Below are 21,736 nucleotides of genomic sequence, written 5' to 3' on the forward strand. Positions count from 1 at the left end.
TCCCCTCGAGAGTCATCTTCAGTAGTATCTTCAGTCCATTTTGTGGCACAGTGGAATAATAGTAGCTGCAACAGAGTTGTTTCAAGTATTTTCACGTATGGTAGCCAAGTACAATCATGGAAATATTTCTTATCTCTTTCATATAGATTTCAGTGATTTGTTTTCATGTTTTAATTGTTGTTCTTCCTCCATGTGAGAGTTGTGTAACTCCAATGATGTTGCAGCTGCGAGTTTTCTAAAAAGACAAGCAGCTTGTGAAACACTAGAACTTGTCAGCTGCAAATGAATGTAATGGCTGCTTACTGAAACATGCAGGCAGGCAGCCCTTGAATAGGATACTGAGTGGGAATTAATAGAACTTTGGCAAATGTAAAATATGAGTCTGGTCTGTTTAATGGGCAAAAGCAGCAGCTAGAACTACATGAGCTGTGCCATGTGATGGAAGCATTAGACTGCGACAAATGCTATTAAACTGTGTCCAAATCTTAATACCAGATTGACCTTCATTGTTTTTGCAATAAGTGTGTGGGACCTGGAGATTTCACATAAAATACTTATGGTTGACTGAAGGATTTTTGTAATATTTTTTACTTTTAAAAAATTTGGTGATGTGCAACATCATTTACGTTGTGACCTACACATTCCACAGGCTGCAACAAAGAAGCAAAAGTATGAAAAGATTAGTGAAAAGAAAATGTCCACTCCTGTTGAGGTTTTGTGTAAGGTAAGAGTTTCCAAATGATGTCAGACTGTCAAATGGAAGTTCTGTTCTTTGGAGTTGTTTTTTAAACTAGAGCCAATATATTAGATAGCCTCACGTGCATTTGCTGCTAAATAGTGCTTCTCTGGCAGTCACGGGTGCCTTGTGCTTGGCCACCCAGCAAGACTCTGAATGTAACGGGGCAGGCATTTGCTGCTGTTCTTGGCATAATTCATGCCGTCGTCATTGTAGTTCTTGGTAACTGTTGGCTGTGCAAGTTCTGCAGCTCTACATGTGCCCTTTTGAATAAACCAGAGATGGAGCTATGTAGTTTGCCCGTATGTAATTGTTTCTGCCTCTTCGAGATTGCTCATATTGTCTTCTCTATCTGAAAGAAGCTGTAGTAGAGTAGGGTGTCAGCTGTTCTCCAAAGCCATGTTGCAGAGTTGCTTTTCCTGTGCTGTCCTTCAGGTCATAAGGTTTCTCTTGAACTGTGACAGCCACATAATTATTAGCAAGGGTCATTAACAATGTATGGTATGTTTTTTACACATTTAACAGCAGCACCAAGGATCATGCTTTCTGTTCTTGCATATTTATATGCCCTAACAGTCTGGCAGCATCTTCCATACTCTTGGACTGTTATATCCTATTTTACTGCTTGCTTGTAGTACAGCAGTATGTTGTATACCTTTAACTACATATATGCTCTAATATAGCATTAAATATGTAAAGCAGGGATTCTTTGAAGAGTGTTTTCATAGTTTAAGTCTTCACATTTAAGAGTGGTAACTGAGATTTTTCTCTAGCATGCTCAATTAGATTATCAAGGAAGTGTGAGTGGACTCTTCCGAGAGACAATTAAAACTAGTTTCAGAGACCTTGTTGTTAAGAACTAGGTTTAATTAGGATGAGTGAAGAGCATTAAATGTATGTTGAAGGTTTTGGTAGCAGAAAACGTTTTGCAAAACATGCATTGAGTAACAGTTCTGGGGAGGGAATGTGTACCTGGTAACTTGCTGATGAAGTCCCCTTTCAGAAATACAGAATAAATAACTAGAGGCAAAGTGGAGTTTACACCTATGAACCTTCAGCCAGTTTTTCTCTGGCATTACAGAGAGAAATGAAGCTTTTTGCTTTCTTACAGGGTTGTTAGCATTTTGCTGAAAGCCATGGCTTGATTAACATTGTTGATTTACAGGGATTCCCTGCAGAGTTTGCCATGTACCTGAACTACTGTCGTGGCCTGCGCTTTGAAGAGGCACCAGATTACATGTATCTGAGGCAATTATTCCGTATTCTTTTCAGGTCAGTCTCAAAGGGGAAAAGTATAGAAATTTGTCAGTGCTTTACTAGTTGGCAGCTGCTCAGTGAGACTTGAGCTGCAGAAAGTTGCTCCATATGTGTGGTGTAGGGAGTTCTAGGACTTTATTTCAAAATTTGAAAGCTGCTTAGAAGACCTGGAAAATACAGTTCAGTGTTTAAACATGAAGGGAAGGATTCCCTTGTCTTTGCATTGAATGACCAGGCCACTAATGCTGGAGGATTGAGCCCATGCTTCAAGTTCTTTTGCAAAAAATTGACCCCGTGGTAGGCATGTTTAAAGCTTTTTATGTTTGGAGGTTGGTGGTGAGACAAGCAGTGATGCCCAGGAGAGGGATTTCAATGGAAGGGACTAGTGCTGTTTTGTTGAGCTTGTGAGAGAAACCAGGACACAAGTTCAATTTCGTGGAGTGAACAGCATCCATCAAAAGAAGAGCTGGTACTGATCTCTCAAGAGTCTCCTCAGATTTCTGGAATTCAAAGCAGTTTGCATTTGATGTACAATACTGCACTGCTTCCTTGAAAACTATACCAAAAAAAAGCTGAGAAGCTCAGTGCAGGCAGTGGGTAAGCTGGGCTGTAAGTGCTGCTTCTACAGTTGCAGATTTTTGCATGAACAATGAAGAAAATTCTGCTTTATAGTGTTTGGGCTTGCTTCAAGAAACCCTTTAAGGTAATACTTAGCACGTAGAAACCATTCATAATCTCCAAAGCAGCTTACAAAAAGAGTTAACCTCTAGTTCTGGGGTTTCAGCAGAGGCTTGGTGTTGGCAGTAAGGAAATTATGATGTGTTACAGTAAAGTGTTTCACTCTTTTCTTTTCTAGGACCTTGAACCACCAATATGACTACACATTCGACTGGACAATGTTAAAGCAGAAAGCAGCACAGCAGGCAGCCTCTTCCAGTGGGCAGGGGCAGCAGGCCCAAACCCCCACAGGCAAGCAAACTGACAAATCCAAGAGTAACATGAAAGGTTAGTAGCCAAGAACCAAGTGACGTTACAGGAAAAAAAAATACACTAATTTGGACAATGTCAGCAATTTAAGTGTTAGATCAAGGAGGTGGTTTAAAAAAACACATTTGGCTGTTAATTTGAAAAGCAAAACCAAAAGACGTCCTTGGAGAATTTGACTACTAACTTTATACCAAAATGTCCTTGTTCTTCATATCATTTCTTCTGGGGATATTGGGTCATTTTAACCACTGCATCTTTTGCTCCTGCATTAACCACTTTCCAAAACAAGAAACTGACTTGGTGCTGGGAATGTGACATTTTTATTTATTTTTATCTCTCTATTTACATATATATATATATATATATACACTTATATATATATAAATAATACAATCCAAAATCCTAGACCTAACACTTCTTAAGGGTTAATTCTCATTAACTAGGCAAGGATCTAGAGACTTTGGGTTCTACTCTGTCCCAGCTCTGTGAAGCGCAGTGCTGTGGGTTTGTTTCTGTTCTGTATGCCTCAACCATTGGGAGCAGAAAATTGTGAATCATCTGGCTTCCTCCAGTGGGTTTACACTGAGACATATGGTCCAGAATTAAAAGAAAGGACCATGGAGCTCAAAACATCTTGCCTGAATCAAGGAGTAAGCCCAAACTGCTGTGGACTGCCAAGTCACAATTTTCTGAAGTATTGTTTTGGGGTGGGGCTTCAGGTTCTTCACTATTTTATTATTTTTAGGTTATGGTTTAAAAGGGAAATGTTGTGAAATCTTCAAGATGTAATTGTGTAAAACTGCAGAATGAGTTCTTGAATGCCACATGCAGACTAGGAAGTTGCAATCAACTAATAAAAATGTTATTTTTTGTATATTGTGACAAGATTGAAGCATTACCAAGTGGCTTTAGTCAAAATAGCTATCTGAAAATACAGCCCTTCATCCAGTAACATGTAGTGACATACCTGCTAGTCTTGGCTGCTCTCAGTCTGAAGTGGTTTCTTGGGGAAAAAAAAATTCCATAGGGTGCCATGAATGGTGGAGTCTGACTTGTTTTGCTGGACCCAACAGGTGTTACGACACTGAAGGCTGCAAACCAGTTCCTTCAGCTGAAACACCAGTATGTAGCAGAGTTGGTGTTTAAGCACCTGGGCATAGATTGCTTCCTGAAACACAGATGCTCTGACTGCAGTTCAGAACCCACTACTGGGGAGTGGAAAGCTTGGCTGTTAGAACAGGAGGAAATCCCAGCAAACACGCAGTTTTTTCATAGTATCTTGTGCCTAAAGCAAAGGTCTTGAAGGAAGTGATCATCTGTATGTGGATGCTGCCCAGATCATCAGCTTGTATGCAGTAGAAATACTGTTCTTCTGGTGAAGTATTCTGAGGTTTAATATACTACTCTTCTGACTCAGGCAATCTCTGACCAAGTACTATACCTTAAGTGAAGATGATTATCTGCTTCCACTTTGTCATGATTCAGTGACAGTGCAAAGCCACAGCTGACAAACATGAGCAGCAGGGAAACTGTCTTACACCTTACAGGCCATTTCTGTTTCTTGATGGGGATTCCTCATTGTACTGTCTTTTGACACTAAGGTCCATTACTATAGCTATGGAGAAGCTGCTTTCTGGTAGAGCTTCGTTGGCTCTATCGTGGAGTAACCTTGTGGGAGACCAACTCCTTCCTCTTTCCTCCTCATCATGAAGAAAAGTCCTTGACCTTTGGATGGATCACACTGTAACGTCAGCAGAGCATTAAAGTAGTGCTTGTCAAACATCAGAGGACTTCCACAGCTTCCTGAAGTATCTCTTCATCAAAGCAAAGCTTCTAGGTTTCTAATATCCTCCATACACCTTTTCTGGGGGAATGTTGCCTGTTAACACAGATAATCTGAAAACAGCTAAGCTCAAGCAGGAGGCTGTAGAGCTTACATGGAACATTCATGAAATACCTGGTTAGTGTTTCAGAGCTAAGTTAAATTCCCATGTAGTTGCTGTAGCAAAGTCCATGTTGAAGTGGCTTAGAAGGCTTCATCAAATTATACCCTTTTGAGTTTAACAGAAGTACTGGAAATAGTAATTTGCAGGTGCATTTGATTTGGTTAAAATCTTACACTATGTGAAGTGCAAGTCCTGTGGAAGATGTGCATCGGAGAGGGTGGGGAAGTAGTGTCCAGAGACAGAGTGCTTGGACAGTACACTGATTTTATAGATACTCCTGTCTGCCTTAACTCAAATCCACATTGAGCCCTATACATTATTCAGGCTATTTTGTTTGGTTCCAGTGTAGCCTGTTCTGTCAGTGGCCTTTTCTGTATTTTTCCTGTCCTCTGGAACTCCATGCAGTGTCTTTTGTAACTGCAAGATCAGCTGATTTTGAACTTGGGAGAGCTGAACTGTTTTAACAGACAAAGCTTCTCTGCTGACTCTGGGAAGCTTAACTCTTAATCTTGACAGTGCATCAGTTGTTCAGGTGTACTAAAGCTTACAGTCAGCTTCCTGCAGTCATAAAACTGACTCAAGCAGTCAATCTTCAGGGTAAAGTGTATTGGTTCCATTTGAGAAAGGTGTTTTGAATTCACTTCATTGTAGGGTTCTGTAAGTCTCTCAGAGATCCCATTAACATTCACTGGACGCCTGTGGTCACAGCCATGTTTCTCAGACTGTTAGTTCACTACCTGAGATGTAGCTAGTTAGTGACTAAATGCTTTTCACTGCTTGTCTTTGCAGCTGCTTAATAGAGGAAAAAGTGAACACTTATCAAATAGAGAAACTTCTCAGGAGTGTGACAGTACAGTTACTCTTGCCTCTTTGATCAGATCTGCAGTATGGTAACAACAAAACAATCTGAGTATCCTTCATGTAGCATAGAGGTTATCAGAGTTTTTGGTAACATCCTGTAGGGGCAGGGAGTGATGAGTGTGCAGATTTGAGCTGGTCCTGTGTGTAGTGAAAATTTGTTAGAAATGCCACCATAAACTCCTCAGCTTCTTCATACTGGCACTCTTGTATACTGTGTGACTGTTTCACATCTCATTGGCAGCTCTGGTTGAGAACACTCTTGTGTAGTCTTACAAGGACTCAGGGATGTTGTGGGTTAAATCCTGTCTCCCGTTGCTGTCTGTAGAACTGGGCATTCTCTTGCCTCATAATACCTTGGATTTGAGGTACCTCATAAACAACAGCATATCATTTGTTAGCATGTCCTTTGTCCTCAGGTTCATTGGAAACATCCAGGCTTCTAAAGCAGCAAGTCAATCTATTTCTTTCCACACTGGGAGCACACTCCTCCTTTCCTTTGTTGACTCAGTTTTGCTGCTTGGATGGAGAAAGTGGTTCAAATGAGTCAATGTTCACTGGTGAACACTAAGTGGAAAAACAGCATCACTTCTGGTTGGATGTGTCCAGTAAGTTTTATGGTCGGCTTCATGCCAGTGGAATGAAGAAATAACTGAGGCTTCTGTGAGAACTTGCTCTCCAGTGGGAATGACTGTCTTAATTCTGGTGCAGGATCTTTCACTGTTGTTTTTTTTAATACAGAATTGCTACTGTAGGAGAAAGAGTTGTCCTTCAGTGCATTAAGACTGGGTTCAGACGAAGCTGTTCAATCTCTTCTAAAATACCTTTAGCTAGTTGTGGAAGAGTTGAAGCTGTGTTCTGGGTGCTATCCAAATACGTTTTGTGATTGAATATGAGGCCGTGTTTAAAACTTGTCTGCACTTTCTTCTCTGCATGATAGCACAAGCTATAGCTGAGGTCAGCTTTGTCTGTATTTCACTGTGAAGGGATTTCTGTTGCAAAAACTCAGAGCTGTTGCTCAGACGAATTCATATATTGGCAGAATACCATGCTGTTTGGAGGGCATCCAGAAAGAAAACTTGCTTGGCAAAGTAGTCTTTGCTTGAGACTCTTGTTAACCTCTCTAAAGCACAGTGCTACTACGTGAGTCAACAGGAGGGGATATGTAAGCAGTTACAGGAAGAGAAGATGGCTTAGCTTGCAGTAACTAGTTGAGATCTGTGTATGCATTCCTTCACTCTCTCTTTTCCATAGTGTCTTGGAACTTGTGCAGAGTACTGAACCTTCAAAGAATTGTTCTTGACACCTCATCTCTCCTGTCACAGGAGCTATTTCACTTGTCCTTCTAAGGACATAAGGTATACTGGTTCCCAGTCACTGCCAAAGGTTCTTGCTTCTAGTCTGGTTGCCCAGTGTCGTACATGTGGGCATGTAGTGAACAACAGTTACTGTAAAGTAAGTTATTCTTGTTCCCTTTTCTTCTATGACACTGCTGTGCTGCCTCTCGGAGGAGCACCATAGCAGTCAGATGACAGCTTGACATTCAAAGATACAAACACGAGACATTGCAGACAAGTAGAAAACAGTACTATGAAATTACATCCTGCTTCCTAGTGGCAATAGTAGATCTTGTTTTCAAACTGTCAGTCTGAATTCTTCTTCGAGGAATGTGGCATCCAGCTGGTACATGAGCCTGTTTACCAGTGCAGCTGTAGGTGTGTGTTTGAGCAACAGGGTGGTGGCAGATGCTGATTAGCTTTGGAAATGGAACTCTGCAGTTCTGAGGTGAAACAGCATTTTCCCCTTTGAATGACCATAACTGAAGGATGTTTCTCATTCTCATCTTGTATCAGTAAATTGCCCTTATGTTTGTTTTGCAGGTTTCTGAGCATGGCGAGGATGGGACAGAGCAGAGCAGATTGGAGCAGGACTTGTCACTCCCCAAATCCTAGAAATTTTAGTTCATACGTACACTTGCCAGTGGCTGTGGGCAACCATTTACTTGGTGTAAAGAACTTAATCAGTATAAACTGGCTCTGGGCAGTGTCAATGATGCTGCACTTTGAGTTGTAGCAGCTGTAATTGTGAATATTACTGAGATAGTGAAACATGGTGTCCAGTTTTCTATTGCATTTTTTTCAAGTGGAAAAGTTAACTAATGGTTGACACACAAGTGGAGAAAATTGTGCATATGCCAATTTTTGTTACCTTTTTACTTTGACCTACACTGCTTTATGAGATCTCATTGTTTTGGAAGAATGGCATGAACAGTCTTCGGCAACAGTTGTGATAATTGTAAATGCTCACAATTGTGCACTCTTTTCTGGTTATTCCTCCCTGGGTTTTGAAAGTTGTACACTTAAAACATTCTTAAAGTTGTTGGCTTCTATGTGCAACATACCAAGCCAGCTGACATGGTAGTAACCAAAGATTCCAGTTTTTAAGCGTATGAAAGGCTCTGCCTGCTTACCTGTGCTAGAAATAACAGCATCTAAAGTGAAGATTTAAGAGAAACTTAGCGACTACTAGATAATCTTTAGGACTCTGCATTAACTCTATAATGTTCTTGGTATAAAAGGAAAAGAAAAAAAAACAGCATATTTGTCACGAAATTTAGTTAACATCTTACAACTGAACCTGTATGTAAGTTGCTTAGATAAATGTAATCACTGTAAACATCTATATGATCTGGGATTTTGTTTTTATTTTGAAGCGGGAGCTTTTTTGTTTACAAGTTCATTAAAAACTAAAAACTGTTTCTGTAAGGAAATGAGATTTTTTTTTTTTATTATTTGCCTTGTTAATTCAGTTTAAGAAATCCACATTACCCTGTTTTTAAACCAAGGTTTGAGGCCATTTGTTTAAGCAAAAGAAGTCGTATTTCTTTCTAAATCATTTTAGATTTAGTGTTGTAACTCTTCCTCATTTTGTTTTTAAATAAATTTTGTATTTTTTCCTTGAGGGGGAAGGGGCAGTCTTGCATTTTTATAACTTGTTGTTTGAGACCAGCCCTCTCTGGACTAAGATTGGATCTTTTTAAAATGAAATGGCATCTTTTGCAGGCTGGGTGTTAGCAGCCTGCGAGCAGTGCCACGTCATGCCTCGGCTGGACTGACTTGTGATTGCTAGTTTTAAGAGAAATTTGAATGGAGTATTTGGATGGTTTTAAACCAAGGCATTTTCTTTCAAGCTCTTGTGAAGTGGATATGACCAGATTGACTCTTGTTCTCGGAGACAGCCTCGCACCATGCAGAGTTCACATTGGTTACTGCCCCAGGCTGTCTCCTCCTCACTCCTAGCCCAGCTGAAAGAAAGAGATACTTTTATTGCTGGTAATTCTTTAACAGTGTAATTTATTCCTTTATAGCATGTCAGAATAAATTAAAAAAAAATGTCTGAAAATGCTGCCAGATGCCTATTGTGTAATGTTGTTTGTTCGTTAGCTTTTTAGACAGTTTTCTTGCATGTAGCAGATTTCCTGCTCCCAGCTTCCATTTTTACTGTTTGAAGAGGTTTTTAATTTTGAAAGCTGTTTTCTTCAAGACTGTAACACTTGCACTGTGTGCTCAGCACAGAGCGGTAATCTGGATCAGGGCTGCACTGTTGTGCAGTCACTGTTCATACTTTCTCTACAAGAAGGATCTGCCCTGAGAAGATGTTAAATTTTAGCTGGAGAACATTGTGTGCTAATAAATGTTTGCATAGATAATCTAGGAGCACAGGGAGGCAAAAGTATGTCAGGCTTTGGAGATACTGGTTGCACGTTCGGAAACAGAGTGCTGTCTGTTACCTGGAAGCTGGGAGAAGTGTAGCTCATTCTTTTTGGCTAGGAAGTTTTTCTAGACTCTTGAGTATTGCAACATCTAAATAAGGATGCTTTACAAGCAGTGCCTCATGAAACTATGTTTCTAAAACTGGTATCTGGAATACTATGTTATGTCTTCACATGATTTCTACTGTCTAGGCGATGCACCTGACAACATGTATCGGTAGAAGGGAAGAAGCATCGATGAAATGCCTTCTTGGCAGCTCTTTGCAGGGTGGCTGGCTGGAGTTCTGGCACCGTTGTTCTTGCTTTGGCATTAGATATTCAGAAGTCAGAGGAAATAATTTGGCTTCAGAAGAAGGAATTATTTTCTCCATCCATGACTTTGAGAAGGGCTGTAAAATACTAGAAACAACTGCCCTTGACAAGCACTGTAAGCATAAGCTTGGGGAGTCAAATGCTGTGGCCTTGTAGTTGTTAACTGCAGCCCTTTTCCTGCGCAGGAGTGCGGGGTTAGTTAATCTTTCAGACACTCAGCTTACTTCTGCACAGAAGCGTGAGCTTAAACTGACAGCTGTTGTGCTGCTTTGCAAAAAACCAGCCTGCACCAGATGTGCTGACCAATGACCATGATGGCAACCTTCCTTTAAGAGATGCTGTGATACTGACACCCATTTGCTGTATAATTTACTTGATTTGTAACAAAGACTTAAACCTGAAAGCATTAAAAACTGTGTGAATCTTGACTTCTGGTTGCAGCTCTGCAAAGGTTTTGTGTTGGGAGGTTTATCTACTGTCCTGATGCAAAGTCAAACTTCTGCAAGCAATCTCAGGCCCTTTGTAAGTAATTATCATTGTAGCAGAGGCCATAAAACTCAAGAACTACACCCTCGTGCTCTCTGGAAGGTGCTGGAATCCAGGTAATGATCTTAGACTGTGACAGTGGTTATTTTACTAAGCTATGTACAGAGTTTCCAAGCAATTTATTAACCTTACAACAACTTCCAGAGGCATCTTGAGGCCACCTTAGGATGACTTAAATTGGAGCACAGAGTGCTCGTGCAGTACAGTGGATCATTACTTTTAACCTATTTAAGCCATTCCTTGTTAGAAGCAATTTACAGCCTTCTTCCATAACAGGCTCTGAAAGGAGGAGGGTGCTCTAGGTCTGGTCTCTCAGTAACGTTTGTTCTGGCCACCTTGCCTCCTGTACCGAGTATCAGTACTGAGGCAATCGCTGGCTGTTGGAAACACTGTCGGCCTCTGAAAGCTTAGATATGCTTCTGGTAGGTGTGCCAAGCCTGTTCAGTATCATTTTTTTGCTGGCTTATATTGGATTCTGGCTCTGAGTGGGTTATTTTTCAGGCTTGGTTGTCAACTTGCTTTACATTCACACTTTGCCTGTTCTCGACTTGCTTTTCTGGGTGCATTGCTTGCAGCTTGTAGAAGTTGCACATTCTTGGTGTGCTGTGCTTGTTCTGAAATGGATAGCAGCAGAGGTGAAGGTGCCCAAGTGCTGTTGTCTGGAGCAGGAAGTTGAGTAAGGTGCCTCCCTGCATCCTTTTCCAGAAGGAATGTTTCTCTGTTCCCAGGCTGGTTTTGCATAAGGCATTTTTTTTTTCTCCTCTTGGCAGCCTTGTCCAGTTCAGAGGATTTGTTGCTTAGCTGGCTCCATCAGCCCCATCTGCTCCTTAATCACAGTGAAATCGTGATTTTATGTCAGCTTGATGTTGTAATACAAGTTCATGAGCATGGCACACAGAAAAGGGGAAATGGGCTGGGAGGAAGAGTTCTGCCCTGAGCACTAATGCTTGTGGAAACATGAGGTGAGGGCTGACACACAGGGAGTGCCTTTCTTTCTAATGGGGCCTGAGTGGAAGGACTCTGTCCATGGCCCGTTCCAATGTGTAAATGGCTCTTTAATGCAGTCCTTGTTACCCAGGGCTAAAGAGAAAAGGGGAGGTACCAGATCTATGTGCAGAGAATTGAGATCGACTTGTGCTCAGACATTAGGACGTTCCATCGTGCTTGGCTACATTAACAAAGCTTTTCAGAGTAGACCTGGCACTGTGGTGTTCCTAGCAATGAAGGAAGTGTGCACTGAGGGGAAAGTTCAAAATGTGGGGCTCTGTCCTTGTTTTTCAAGGCAGCACAGTGGCCTCAGCTGCTTCGAAAAGCTCTGTGATAAAGATGTGTAATCTTTTAAGATGCTAATGACTTTGCATTGTGAGATGTTCTTAAATGTGACTAGAGCTAGCACCGAGTTCAGGGAGCTGGAAATCGGGAGAAGTTAGGCAGTATTTTGCCTTGTGTTAAGGTTTCCAAGTATTTTTGTCCATAAAATAACCAAGATTAGTATAACTCCTTTCAGGCAGCGTTTTGGCATGAGAGGCGGCTTCTGGAAGTACCTGAGTACAGTCAGTCCTGACTCTGGGCTTGTCCTCAGGAACCTTTTGTTCTTGTTAATAATGGAGATTGTTTGTTGCAAATACAGCTGGTATTCGTTTCTTTCCCTCACCGAGTTTGAAGAATAGCAGCAATAAGCGTAGCTGCTAGCAAAGCTCTTTCAAAGCTGCTCTGTGCTCTGGTGGTGTCCAGAGAGCAGGCTGCTGACTCCCTGTTCTGCCTGTTGGCACTACCCTTGAAGTAGCAGTGAGCCGTGAGCTATGTTGCAGGTTGTGGCCTTTGGCCATTGAGTGAAAGCAATTTGAGATCATCGGAGCACTGTGAAGGAGTGTCCCTGCTGTCATACAGGGCAGACTAGCTTCTGAGCTGTTCTCGTTGCAGCCAAGGCCCCTGTGTCTGGGCCTTATCCTTCACAGCCCTGTGAACACACAGGGCAGGAGCTTTGGTTCTGCACAGCTTAGATAACTGGCAGAGGTGTGGCAGTGATATTTGCATAACTCAGTGCTTTGTGGCACCTCATAGTCCACTATACCAGCGGCACAACAAACTGATCTTCCCTTTCCCTTCCTTGTACCTCAGTGAGTCAACTGTGTATTGCTGATGCTGAAGAAGTGTAGTGGGACTTTCCCAAATAAGACCATTAAGATGTGTTCAACTGAGAACCCCCTGGGGTTTGAAGCTGGTGGTCTTCTCAGCACAGCTTACCCTGATGTCTGTCTGGCTCACCCTTGCTGCTGCACATGCTTTTCTCACGGGTTCTGTGCACCAGCTGAGAACTCTTGCTTCTCAGTAACATGGGCAATTTTAAAGACCCTCAAACCCTTTGTGACTGCAAGGACTGATGTTTCATAACCCTGCAGTCCCCAAGTAAGTACAAGTCGGCTTACTCCTACCAGGACTAGCTTGGGCCTTGCAGCTGGCTTTGGTGTCCAAAAGCAATTTCTCATAGCTGGACAGAGCTGGCTGCCTCTGCTTATGGGATGTGCCAGATTTTTGTCTTGCAGCTATGGGTAAGGTGTTGCCCAGGTCAGACAGAGGAGAAAGGAAGCGTCTACCTGACTTGGTCTGCAGGCAGGTACAGTCAGGCAGCTGGGGAGGAGAGCAGAGGTCAAGCTAGAACTTGGTGCAAGTCCTTTGAGCTGAGGAAAATCACTTAGGCAGCAAATAGACTCATTCTTGCATGCCAGAGGCTTCCTTCTGGCACATCTCTGGCTTGTACTGAGCTTGTTCCTCCTCGGTGGCTGCCAGCATGGCAGCAGCTGATGTTGGGCCAGCACTGTTGGCAGCAGGCATGCCTGGGTCAGAGTTACCTGGTAGAGAAAAGCCTGCAAACAGCATCAGGAGTGTGCACAGTGGAGCATGTTGGTGTTCCTTTGGGACTGACAATTGCTTTACAGCAGTCGGACCTTTGCTGTGTGACACTGAGCAGCAGGAATGGCCACAAGTCCCTGCTGACTCGCATCCTGGAAGGATTCGCCTGCTTCCCGAGACCCTTTCCCCTTGGGGAGGAAAGGCACTGAGCCCCGCCATGGTCCTTCTTCCCTCGGGCTGCCCAAGCAGCGCCAACTGCTGGCTTCCCTTCGGCAGACTCCCGCCGCAGCGGCCCCGCTGCGCTGTGTGCCAGGGTAACCCAGGAGCATCAGTCACGCTGTGTGCCAGGGTAACCCAGGAGCATCAGTCACGCTGTGTGCCAGGGTAACCCAGGAGCATCAGTCGGCGCCGTTCGCCTTGCCCCCGGCGTGGGCAGGGGCCGCTCTGCGCAAGCGGAGCTGACGTGGCCGTGCCGAGCGCCCGACTGCTCCCCCTGGAGCTGTTAACAAATCCCATAAACAGATTACGGGTGCAAGTCGCTGCTCGGGGACCTTTCTCCCTCTTGCTGACAGCTTTTTACATTGCACCTCTTGACCTTCCCTGTACCTGCTGGCAAGGAGCTCACAGGTGGGATGTGAGCTGGGCACGGAGCAGCAGCTGCGCCTGGCTCGTGTGCCAGCAACCAGCAGGCTCTGCCAGAGTCTGGCAGCCTGTTCCCAGGAGCAGAGCAGGCTTGGGAACTTGATGCTGATTGGAAGTGGCTTGTTTTCACTTCCAACATGCAAACAGCTTGCAGGGCCTGCTCTGTGCTGCACTCAGCCCTTCCTAGTGAAGGCTGTTGAGGTCTGTCAGCTCTCTGCTCCCACCCCTGTGCTGTGCCTCCACAGCCCCGGCTATGGGCAGAGTTAGCTGTGTGGGCAGGATCCCTTTGGTGCCCATGGAGAGGTGGAATCATGGCACTGGACTGATTGGCTCACTTGTGGACAGGCAGCTTTCCCTGGGCTGGCTTTTAAAGGAAGCAATTGAACCTGAATAAGAAGGGATACCCAGGCAGCATGGGGTGTGTTTGTGTTTGTGCTCCTCCACACAGCAGGGGGAAGCAACTGGTCCAACACAAGCGGGGTATTAGTGCCAGGATGTGTCAGCAGGTGCCTGTTCCTTGTTCCTAGAGGGCTCTGGTGTGTTCCCTCCATTGGCAAGTCCTAGGGGTGCTGCCCATCCACTCGTGAGGGAAAGCCTGTTATTAATGGCCTCCTGCCTTGCTGTTCCTGGGGTCCAGCAGCCAGGCAAGCTGTAGAAGTGGAGCTGTTGCCCTGCCCTTGGCAGCATTGCTGGGTGATAGGTAAATATGGCAAAGGTAGTATGGGGGAGGACTGGCTGCCCTTCAAACCCACTTCCCAGCTCCAGGGCATAGCTGTGTTTGGTGGAGTCAGGTGTATGGCACACTTTGGTGACCCTCAGCAGGGACCCAGGGGGCTGCTGGCTGTGGGAGTGGACTTGTTTCTTATTCTGGCATTTGGTTTGGTGCCCAAAGGAGCTCTGCTGCTGGAGCAGCTGTGCTGAGCCTCCCCAGGGCTTGCCAGTGAAAACATCAGCCATAGTGTCTGTCAAACACTGGTGTCCTTGAGCCATGGTGTCTGTGAAACACTCCGTTTACAGCAGCTTCCCTGTAACCTCTAGCAAGAGGTTTGAAAATAAAAGGCACTGAAGCAAGCAGGGCACATAAAAGCCTATTTGCACACTTGGTTTTTCCTAGGCATGTGTAGAGCATGGCAGCAAGCCTGCAAGGCTTTAGCACGTGTGGGGCTGTTGCCTCCAGTGCTGGCAGGCTGTGCCTCTGGCAGGTAATGAGAGAGGAAAGCGGTGCTGGGAGCAATCTTGCTACTCTAAATAGCTTTCCAGCTGCTGATGTTTGTTAACATGGCCGAGCTGTGTTCCTCTGGGAATGTGAGGTACTCAGGATCAGTGTTGTGAGGGGAGCTTTGTGGGATGGGAAGGAATCCCAAGCCTCAGACATGACTTTCCAGGAAAGATGTGCTTGTGCCCAAATCCCATTTCTGGAAGGGCAGGGCAAGCTTCTGTGTATATCTATGGCTGCTTTTATACTCACTGTGGTCATTGAGAGCTGAGGCTAAAGTCCTGATCTCAGCCTTTCTACCCACCTCCTGGGAGTTGAAGGCTGAACCAGCTCCACGTCAGCTCTCTTGATAGCTCTCCAGCTGCCCTGGGGCTGACTGCTGGCATCTTGAAGCTGCTGCCCTGGTCTGGAGATCTGCATGTCTGCTCTGGAGTGTGTTCAAAAGCATTGGCCCAACCCAGAGCTCAGTTCTGTCTGCACCTTGCTGCTTTCCACTCCCTTCACCCTGATGCCAGAGAGCAGCTGTGAGTGTTCTGGCTTTGTCAGGGCAGCTTTCCTGGAGGGATGAGAGAGGGACAACATCCTCTTCAGGACTGGCTCCTCAAGGTTGTCCTTGGACCTGCAGCTCTGCACCAACAGCTGCCTTCTTATTCAGCTGACCTCCTCATGCATGGTCTTAAGTTAACACAAAGCAGCTGACAAGGTCATATTTGTGCCTGGCTGCCAGGGCTGTGGCAGTCTATGGAGCCCAGGTGAGATGGCTGCTGGAGGACCTGCCATATCTTTTTCTGAAGAGAAAGGGTTTTTGCAGTGCTTTGAGTGCAGAGAGGTATTTGGAGGTACTACTGTGCTGGGCTAGCAAAGGCACTGGTTGCTGGCTGAAGCATGTTAGCTCTGCTAACAAATGGATGGTCCAGCAGCATGGGCAGAGCTGGGTTAGGTCTTGCCTCCTCTGTTGACCTGCCAGATCAGCCCTGTCTCTGCCTGCTTGGTGAACTTGCTGCTGCTATTTGGGGCATGGGCAAATGCCTGTGGTGCTTTGCAGCAGGTTCAAATGAAGTACTGACAGAGACCGTTTAAAGATGCTGGGTGACATGGCTTGGTCTGTCTGCCTGCTCAAACCCACCCTCCCAGTTGCTGAGTCCCCACAGTCCAGCCTGAGAAATAACACTTCTTTTCTTTCAGTTGAAGAGGTGCTCATTGCTTCAGCTTGCATCAGGAGGAGCATGGTAAATCCCTAGTGTCTGGTCTGGCCTTGCTTCATAGCTGGAGTCTGGAGGCGTTGCTGATGGAAAGCTGAGCACAGCGTGGGAAGTGCTTGGCTTAAAATGTGTGAGCTGCCACCCAGTCTCCTATGTGCAGAGAGCCCCCAGGTGTGGTGTCTGCTCCTGCTGGGGTTGGGCTGGGGGCAGTTGGCTTTCCCAGGCCTTGGAGCTAGGAGAGAAGGCTGCCAGTTTGGGGCAGTGGCGTCTCTAGAAGGAGATGCACGTCTGACTCGCATGTCCTGTTAGATAAGCACTTCTTTAAACATGCTTGCTGGGTAGGACCAACGCCTACCTGCCACAGCTGCCAGCTGAGGTGAAACACTGCTCCTGCTGTCAGCAGGATTTCATCAGGTAAAAAGGCACTCTGGCTCTTCCACCCACCCGGGAGTGCCTGCTCCTGCACTACAACAACCTCCCACCTCAGAGCATCTCCATGGTCCCTGGCAGGAGAGGGGCTGAGAGCCTCCCTACTACTGCTGAATGTCTCACACAACCATTTTGTGCCTTTCTCCTTGTCCCTCTGTCTGTCTTTAAGGCACCAGGGCTGCCTGAACCCAAGTGGTGGCAGGAAACATCCTCTTGTTGGTGGGCTCAGGAAAGAGGGTGCAGTGCAAGATTGTGTCCAGACTTGAGTTTCTCTCTATAAAAAATCCTGAGGCTTTTCTTTCCATGTTCTGAACTGGCTTTGGGGTGTGTGTGTCCCCCCAAATCTGGAGCTCCCAGCCTTGGCCTGTTTTGTGCCATGCCACCCTAATCAGCCAGCTCCTTCATCCCACTTAGCCCAGATTTTCTTCTAAATAGGTCACTCATTAATTGAGGACAAGTACAAAGTTGCTCTGTTTCTTCTAGTCCTCCTAGGCTGGACAGACCCACTTCAGGAGCTGTGAGACCCGAGGCAAGGCTGAGTGATGAAATCCTTGTTGGCTGCTGAGGCTCCGGCTGGATTCTCCAGCTCCAGGACTTTGATCACTGATGTGTGAAGCCAGGGAGAGCAGGTTGGGGCTGACTCTTAACAGCCATGCAACAGCCCAACCCTTGCTCGTTTGCAGGAAGAAAGATCTTGTAAAATCAGGAGTCTGGGCTGTGGCTGTTAGGAGGGAGGAGTCCTGCTCTGGTGGAGTAGGGTTGTGTTCCTCCATGGCAGAGAGCAAACAAGTGCTCTGTGTGTGTGTTCCTGCCCTTGAAAACCACTTAGCATGGGGACACCTGTGCCAGGCCAGGTGCCAGGGAGAGGGGACAGTTTGAGCTTTGGTCTTTGCCTCCCTGATGGTGTGTGTTGCTGTGCCGTGCAGACCCCGCAGGTGCCTCAGCTGTAAGGGGATCCTGGGGCAGCTGGGCACCAGAAGCTGGACAGCCTGTGGGGCCTCTCCCAGCAGCTGCCTGCTCCTGCCCTGTGCGGGCTGTGACTCTCTGTCTCTGCGTGTGTGTGTTTGCTCTCCCTGCTTGTTTCCATGCAAACAAGGGCAGATGGAGTGAGCCAGCTGCAGCCTCTTGTTCCTGGCTCCATGGACCAAAGTCCAGCTTAGGAGCACAGCCAGTTTGTGGCTGCAGGGCCTTTTGCTGCCCTAGGGAGGGGTCTGCTGGAGCAGGAAAAGCCATGGCTCAAGGACCCACCACTCAGGTTATGGTATTACCCTGCTCCTGGATGGTCTGGGGTGGCTGAAGCATCCTCAGGCTGTTTCATCCTGCACAGGAGCTGATCCTGGGCCCTGGGATGAGGACTGTGCAGCTTTGGGTCTCAGTGCAAGGGCTTGGGCTGCTTCTCCAGAGGAGGAGACGTGATGAAGCAGGAGCCTGGCCTCTAGTGCTGATGTTGAGGTGTGCCTTCATTAGTTCACAACAGCCCGTGGGCAGTCGTGATGAGGGGAGCAAGGCAGGCAGCTGCTGCCCACCTGCCCTCTGCACAATGAGTTGCATGCAGTCTCTGCTCTCAGGGCAAGGCCAGCCAGAGGAGGATCAAAGCCCATCCTGGTCCCAGGCCTCAAGGGATCTCAGAGAGGAGGGAAAGACAGTGGGGAACTCCCCTGCTGGCGACGGACTCATCTCTCCCTGGGTGCACTTTGCTTTCCCAGGCTGCCGGGGAGGGGAGTGGGGCAGGGTAAACCAGCCCCTCCTGGGTGCTGTGCCATGCTGAGCAGGTTTGGAGCTGTTGGGCAGACAGGGAGGGCTGGGAGCTGCTGACAGAGGGTTTTGGGTAGTGCATCTGTCTGGAGTGAGAGTGCAGGGCTGTGCCTCCCGCTGTGGGGATGGGTTGGGCACGGCTCTAGGTGCCAGTGGGTCTGCTTCTGGGCTGGCAGGGCTGTGCTGCAGGGGCTCCCACCGTGCCCCCTGGTGCTGCCATGGCTGAGCAGGGGTACATGGGACTGGCGATGCAGGGGCTGGCAGTGTGCTGCCTGCCTGTGCTTTGCTTAAACAGGGCAGGGCTGCTGAGCCTCTGCCCTGCAGGCGTTTAGGCTGGGCAAGCGTGGCAAGCACAGCACCTTCCTGAGTGCTGACTCAGCAGGGTGGGTGGCTCCAAGCCCAGGCTGGGAACTGCTGTGGGTGTAGGGCAGACTGAGCTCTTTGTTGGTCACAAGGACCTGCGTCCCCTGGCCCTCTGCATGGCCTGGCAGCTGCCCCCATGCTTGCATCCTTCTCTCTGTCTCCTGGGGGGACCATGCCTGTCCCCTCCCTCTCCCAGGCCAGCATGCATTAATCCTGCCCTGCTGCAGCAGCAAGAGCAATCAGCCCTGGCCTGGCCTTGCAGGCTCTGCTTTGGAGCTGGGGGTCCTGGGAGCCCCTCAGGATCTGAAGGACACAGTCCTGCCTGATTGGAGCTGCCTGAGCCCACATCCCCGTTTCCAGCAGAGCTCTGGGAAGTAGGGGAGCTTAACAGTGTCACCCTGGAGGCTGCTCTCTGGAGCCAGGGATGTTGCAGATGGGGGCATGTGCTGCAGAGGGCCCCTGGAAGGGCCATGCAGGGAAGGCAAGGGTGCATGTGTGAGTCCCTCGGGACGGAGCTGGGCTGCACTGCTGGTCTGCCTCTCACTGGGTGTGTGTGCCTGTGCATGCAGCCTTGGCCTTCCCCAGCCCTGCTGGGCTGCTGAAAACCTGCACATGCAAAAAGCCTTAATCCTGGGAGCTTTCCCTAGCTCAGAGGTGCTTATCCTTGGCAGGAGGTAAGCTAAGGTTCTCCAAACCACCTTGGGGCCAAGAGCTGATGCACAGTGGTGCAGTATTGCAAGGGGCATGATGCTGAGCATGCTGGACACTGGGCTGGCACCTGGGCATTTTCATTCTATGCCAGTGTGTAGGAGTTTAGAGGGCAGTGAGATGCCTTGCCATGGCATGGGTGCTGGCACATGGATGTCAGTGGCAACCTGAGGGCTGCCATGCCAGCACCCCTCACCTTCCTGCTTAAAGTCACCTTGTTTCCCCTCGGGGCCTGGCAGTCGGTGGCATTGCCCAGCCCCCATGAAGGGCCTGTGCCCAAGGCCAGTGCAGGATGTGGGGATTAGTTTTAAGCCGATTGCTGCTGGCTGTTAGGCAACCACAGCTGAGTACCTTTATGCTTCCCTGAGTGGCTGGGGGATGATGGAGTGTAGCTGCAATGGGGTTGGCACTGCATGTCAGTGGGGCAGCATGAGGTTTCATCCCTTCTCCAGTCTTTCTGGTCTTGCTACAATGACTTGTAAGGGTTCATCAGCCTCAGTGGCCTCCAGGAGTGAGAAAGGAAAGGGTGGAAGGGGAATAGCTTCCTCAAAAAGGGAGTGTTGCAGCCTAGCTTCCCTTCCTGGGTGTTTTCTAGAGATCAGGGAACATGAGGGGCTCATCTGGCCAGGCACAGGGAGGGAATTATATTGTCTGCCTATGAGTCCAGTGGAACCAGCCATGCTCTGCCATAGCTGCTACATCCCAGCTCCACCCTCTGTGCCTGGGCATGTGGCTGTGCGTGGCAGCTGCTCCCAGGTGGTGCTGGCTGTGCCAGCTGACTCAGGGCAACACCCTTTCCAGCATGGTGGGCTGGGCACAGACCAGCAGTAGCACTGAATTAGTGAGGTTGAGCTGTGTGAAGTGTCTGAGCAACTCTGTACCAATGCTACCTCATCAGTGGGGAAACTGAGGCAGGGCGCGTGCAGTGCCTGCGACTGATGCCAGGGTGGCATCTTGCCTGGGGTGCTGTGACTCCCTTTGCTACTCTTGGCACAGAGCAGCATGTCTGCCTGACTCACCCGGCCCATCCTGCAAGGCTCAAGCCAAGCCTCATGGAGAGACAAGTCCCTGCTATCCTCTCCCTGCTCATCCCGGGGCGGGCAGCAGAGTCCTGCTTGTGTTGTTCTCAAGGCAGGAGCTGTGTGCTCTGGCTCCCCTGGCACACTGATGGGTCAGTGCTCCAGGCTTTGTGCCCAGACATGCTAGATCTCCTCATGACCCCTGAGCGCAGGGCTAGGAGAGACAGCCAGTGAGCCCCAAGAGGGACATTTGCAAAGCTTGGCCTCGTCCCCACTCTCCCTCGTAGCTGCTGGCACTGCTGCTGCCACCAGGGTGGGCTCTGCAGCTGCCTGTCTGGAAGCTGAACCCCAGCCCTGCTTTGGTGACAGGGAGACAGGTCCTTCAGCACAAGAGCTGGGACACCTTGTTCAGAGGCCAGCTGGGGGCGGTAGGTCAGGAATTCTTCAAATTACCGATGTCCAAATCTAAATCTCTCTCAGGGACAATTCATCAGCCTCGACCAATTTTCTGTCTGGGGGAAAAAAAAAAAAAGGGGGGGGGGGGGGGCGGGCTGGGGAAGGAAAGGAGGAGGCAGCCAAAGCTCTTGGAGCTGGCCTTTCCTCAGCTCAGTGTCTTTTTTCCACTTAGGGGTGTGTTTCCCTCCTGCACCAGCATGTCTTGTAACCCCCACAACAACCACCCTCAAAACAAACTGCCTGGAGAGGGTTGGAACAGAGTGCTTGGAGCTGCAGCAGAACAAGAAGTGCTGTCAGGGGGGAGGCTGGGTTTGGGTTTTGCCTTGACACTGGCAGAGAGGTGTTCTGATTTCCACTTCTCCATGCAAGGCAGGAAGGACTTCCCCTGTCCTTGCCCACTCCAAGTTCTTCTTTGGAGTGGTCTCTCTAGGAGGGGCCTTCTCAGATTCTCAGCCTCATCTCATCCATCTGCCTCTCCCAGGCACCCCCAGTCCCACCGGCAGCCCAGGAAACCCAAACAGCAGCAGCCCCTTGCCCTTACCAGCTCCTTCAATGGGCTGCCAGGGAGGGCAGCAAGCTGAGCAGGGCAGCATTGGCATGGCTTTCCTGACAAGTGCCTGGCAGCTGGGAGGAGGCTGCCTGTGGGGAAGGGCTGGGCACAGGGAGCGTGGGCCACGTG

The 21,736-nt window shown here is 47.9% G+C and overlaps 1 protein-coding gene across 4 annotated transcripts in view; it reads left to right on the forward strand.

The window, feature by feature from the left end:
* The window catches only part of CSNK1A1 (casein kinase 1 alpha 1), a 34,981-nt gene extending 24,685 nt beyond the window's left edge, over window positions 1-10,296 (forward strand). For 2 of the 4 annotated variants that reach the window (XM_064161803.1, XM_064161806.1), the window contains 4 exons: window positions 650-724; window positions 1,902-2,008; window positions 2,850-2,998; window positions 7,665-10,296. In XM_064161803.1, the coding sequence (XP_064017873.1) occupies window positions 650-724; window positions 1,902-2,008; window positions 2,850-2,998; window positions 7,665-7,672 (339 nt within the window). In that variant the 3' untranslated portion in view covers window positions 7,673-10,296. Of the gene's footprint in view, window positions 1-649; window positions 725-1,901; window positions 2,009-2,849; window positions 3,004-7,664 lie in introns of those variants that run through there. The other 2 variants (XM_064161805.1, XM_064161804.1) reach the window with 2 other exon arrangements.
* The last annotated feature ends 11,440 nt before the right edge of the window (window positions 10,297-21,736 follow it).

The sequence above is a fragment of the Pogoniulus pusillus genome, chromosome 22 (assembly GCF_015220805.1).
Source record: "Pogoniulus pusillus isolate bPogPus1 chromosome 22, bPogPus1.pri, whole genome shotgun sequence".
Taxonomy (NCBI): domain Eukaryota; kingdom Metazoa; phylum Chordata; class Aves; order Piciformes; family Lybiidae; genus Pogoniulus; species Pogoniulus pusillus.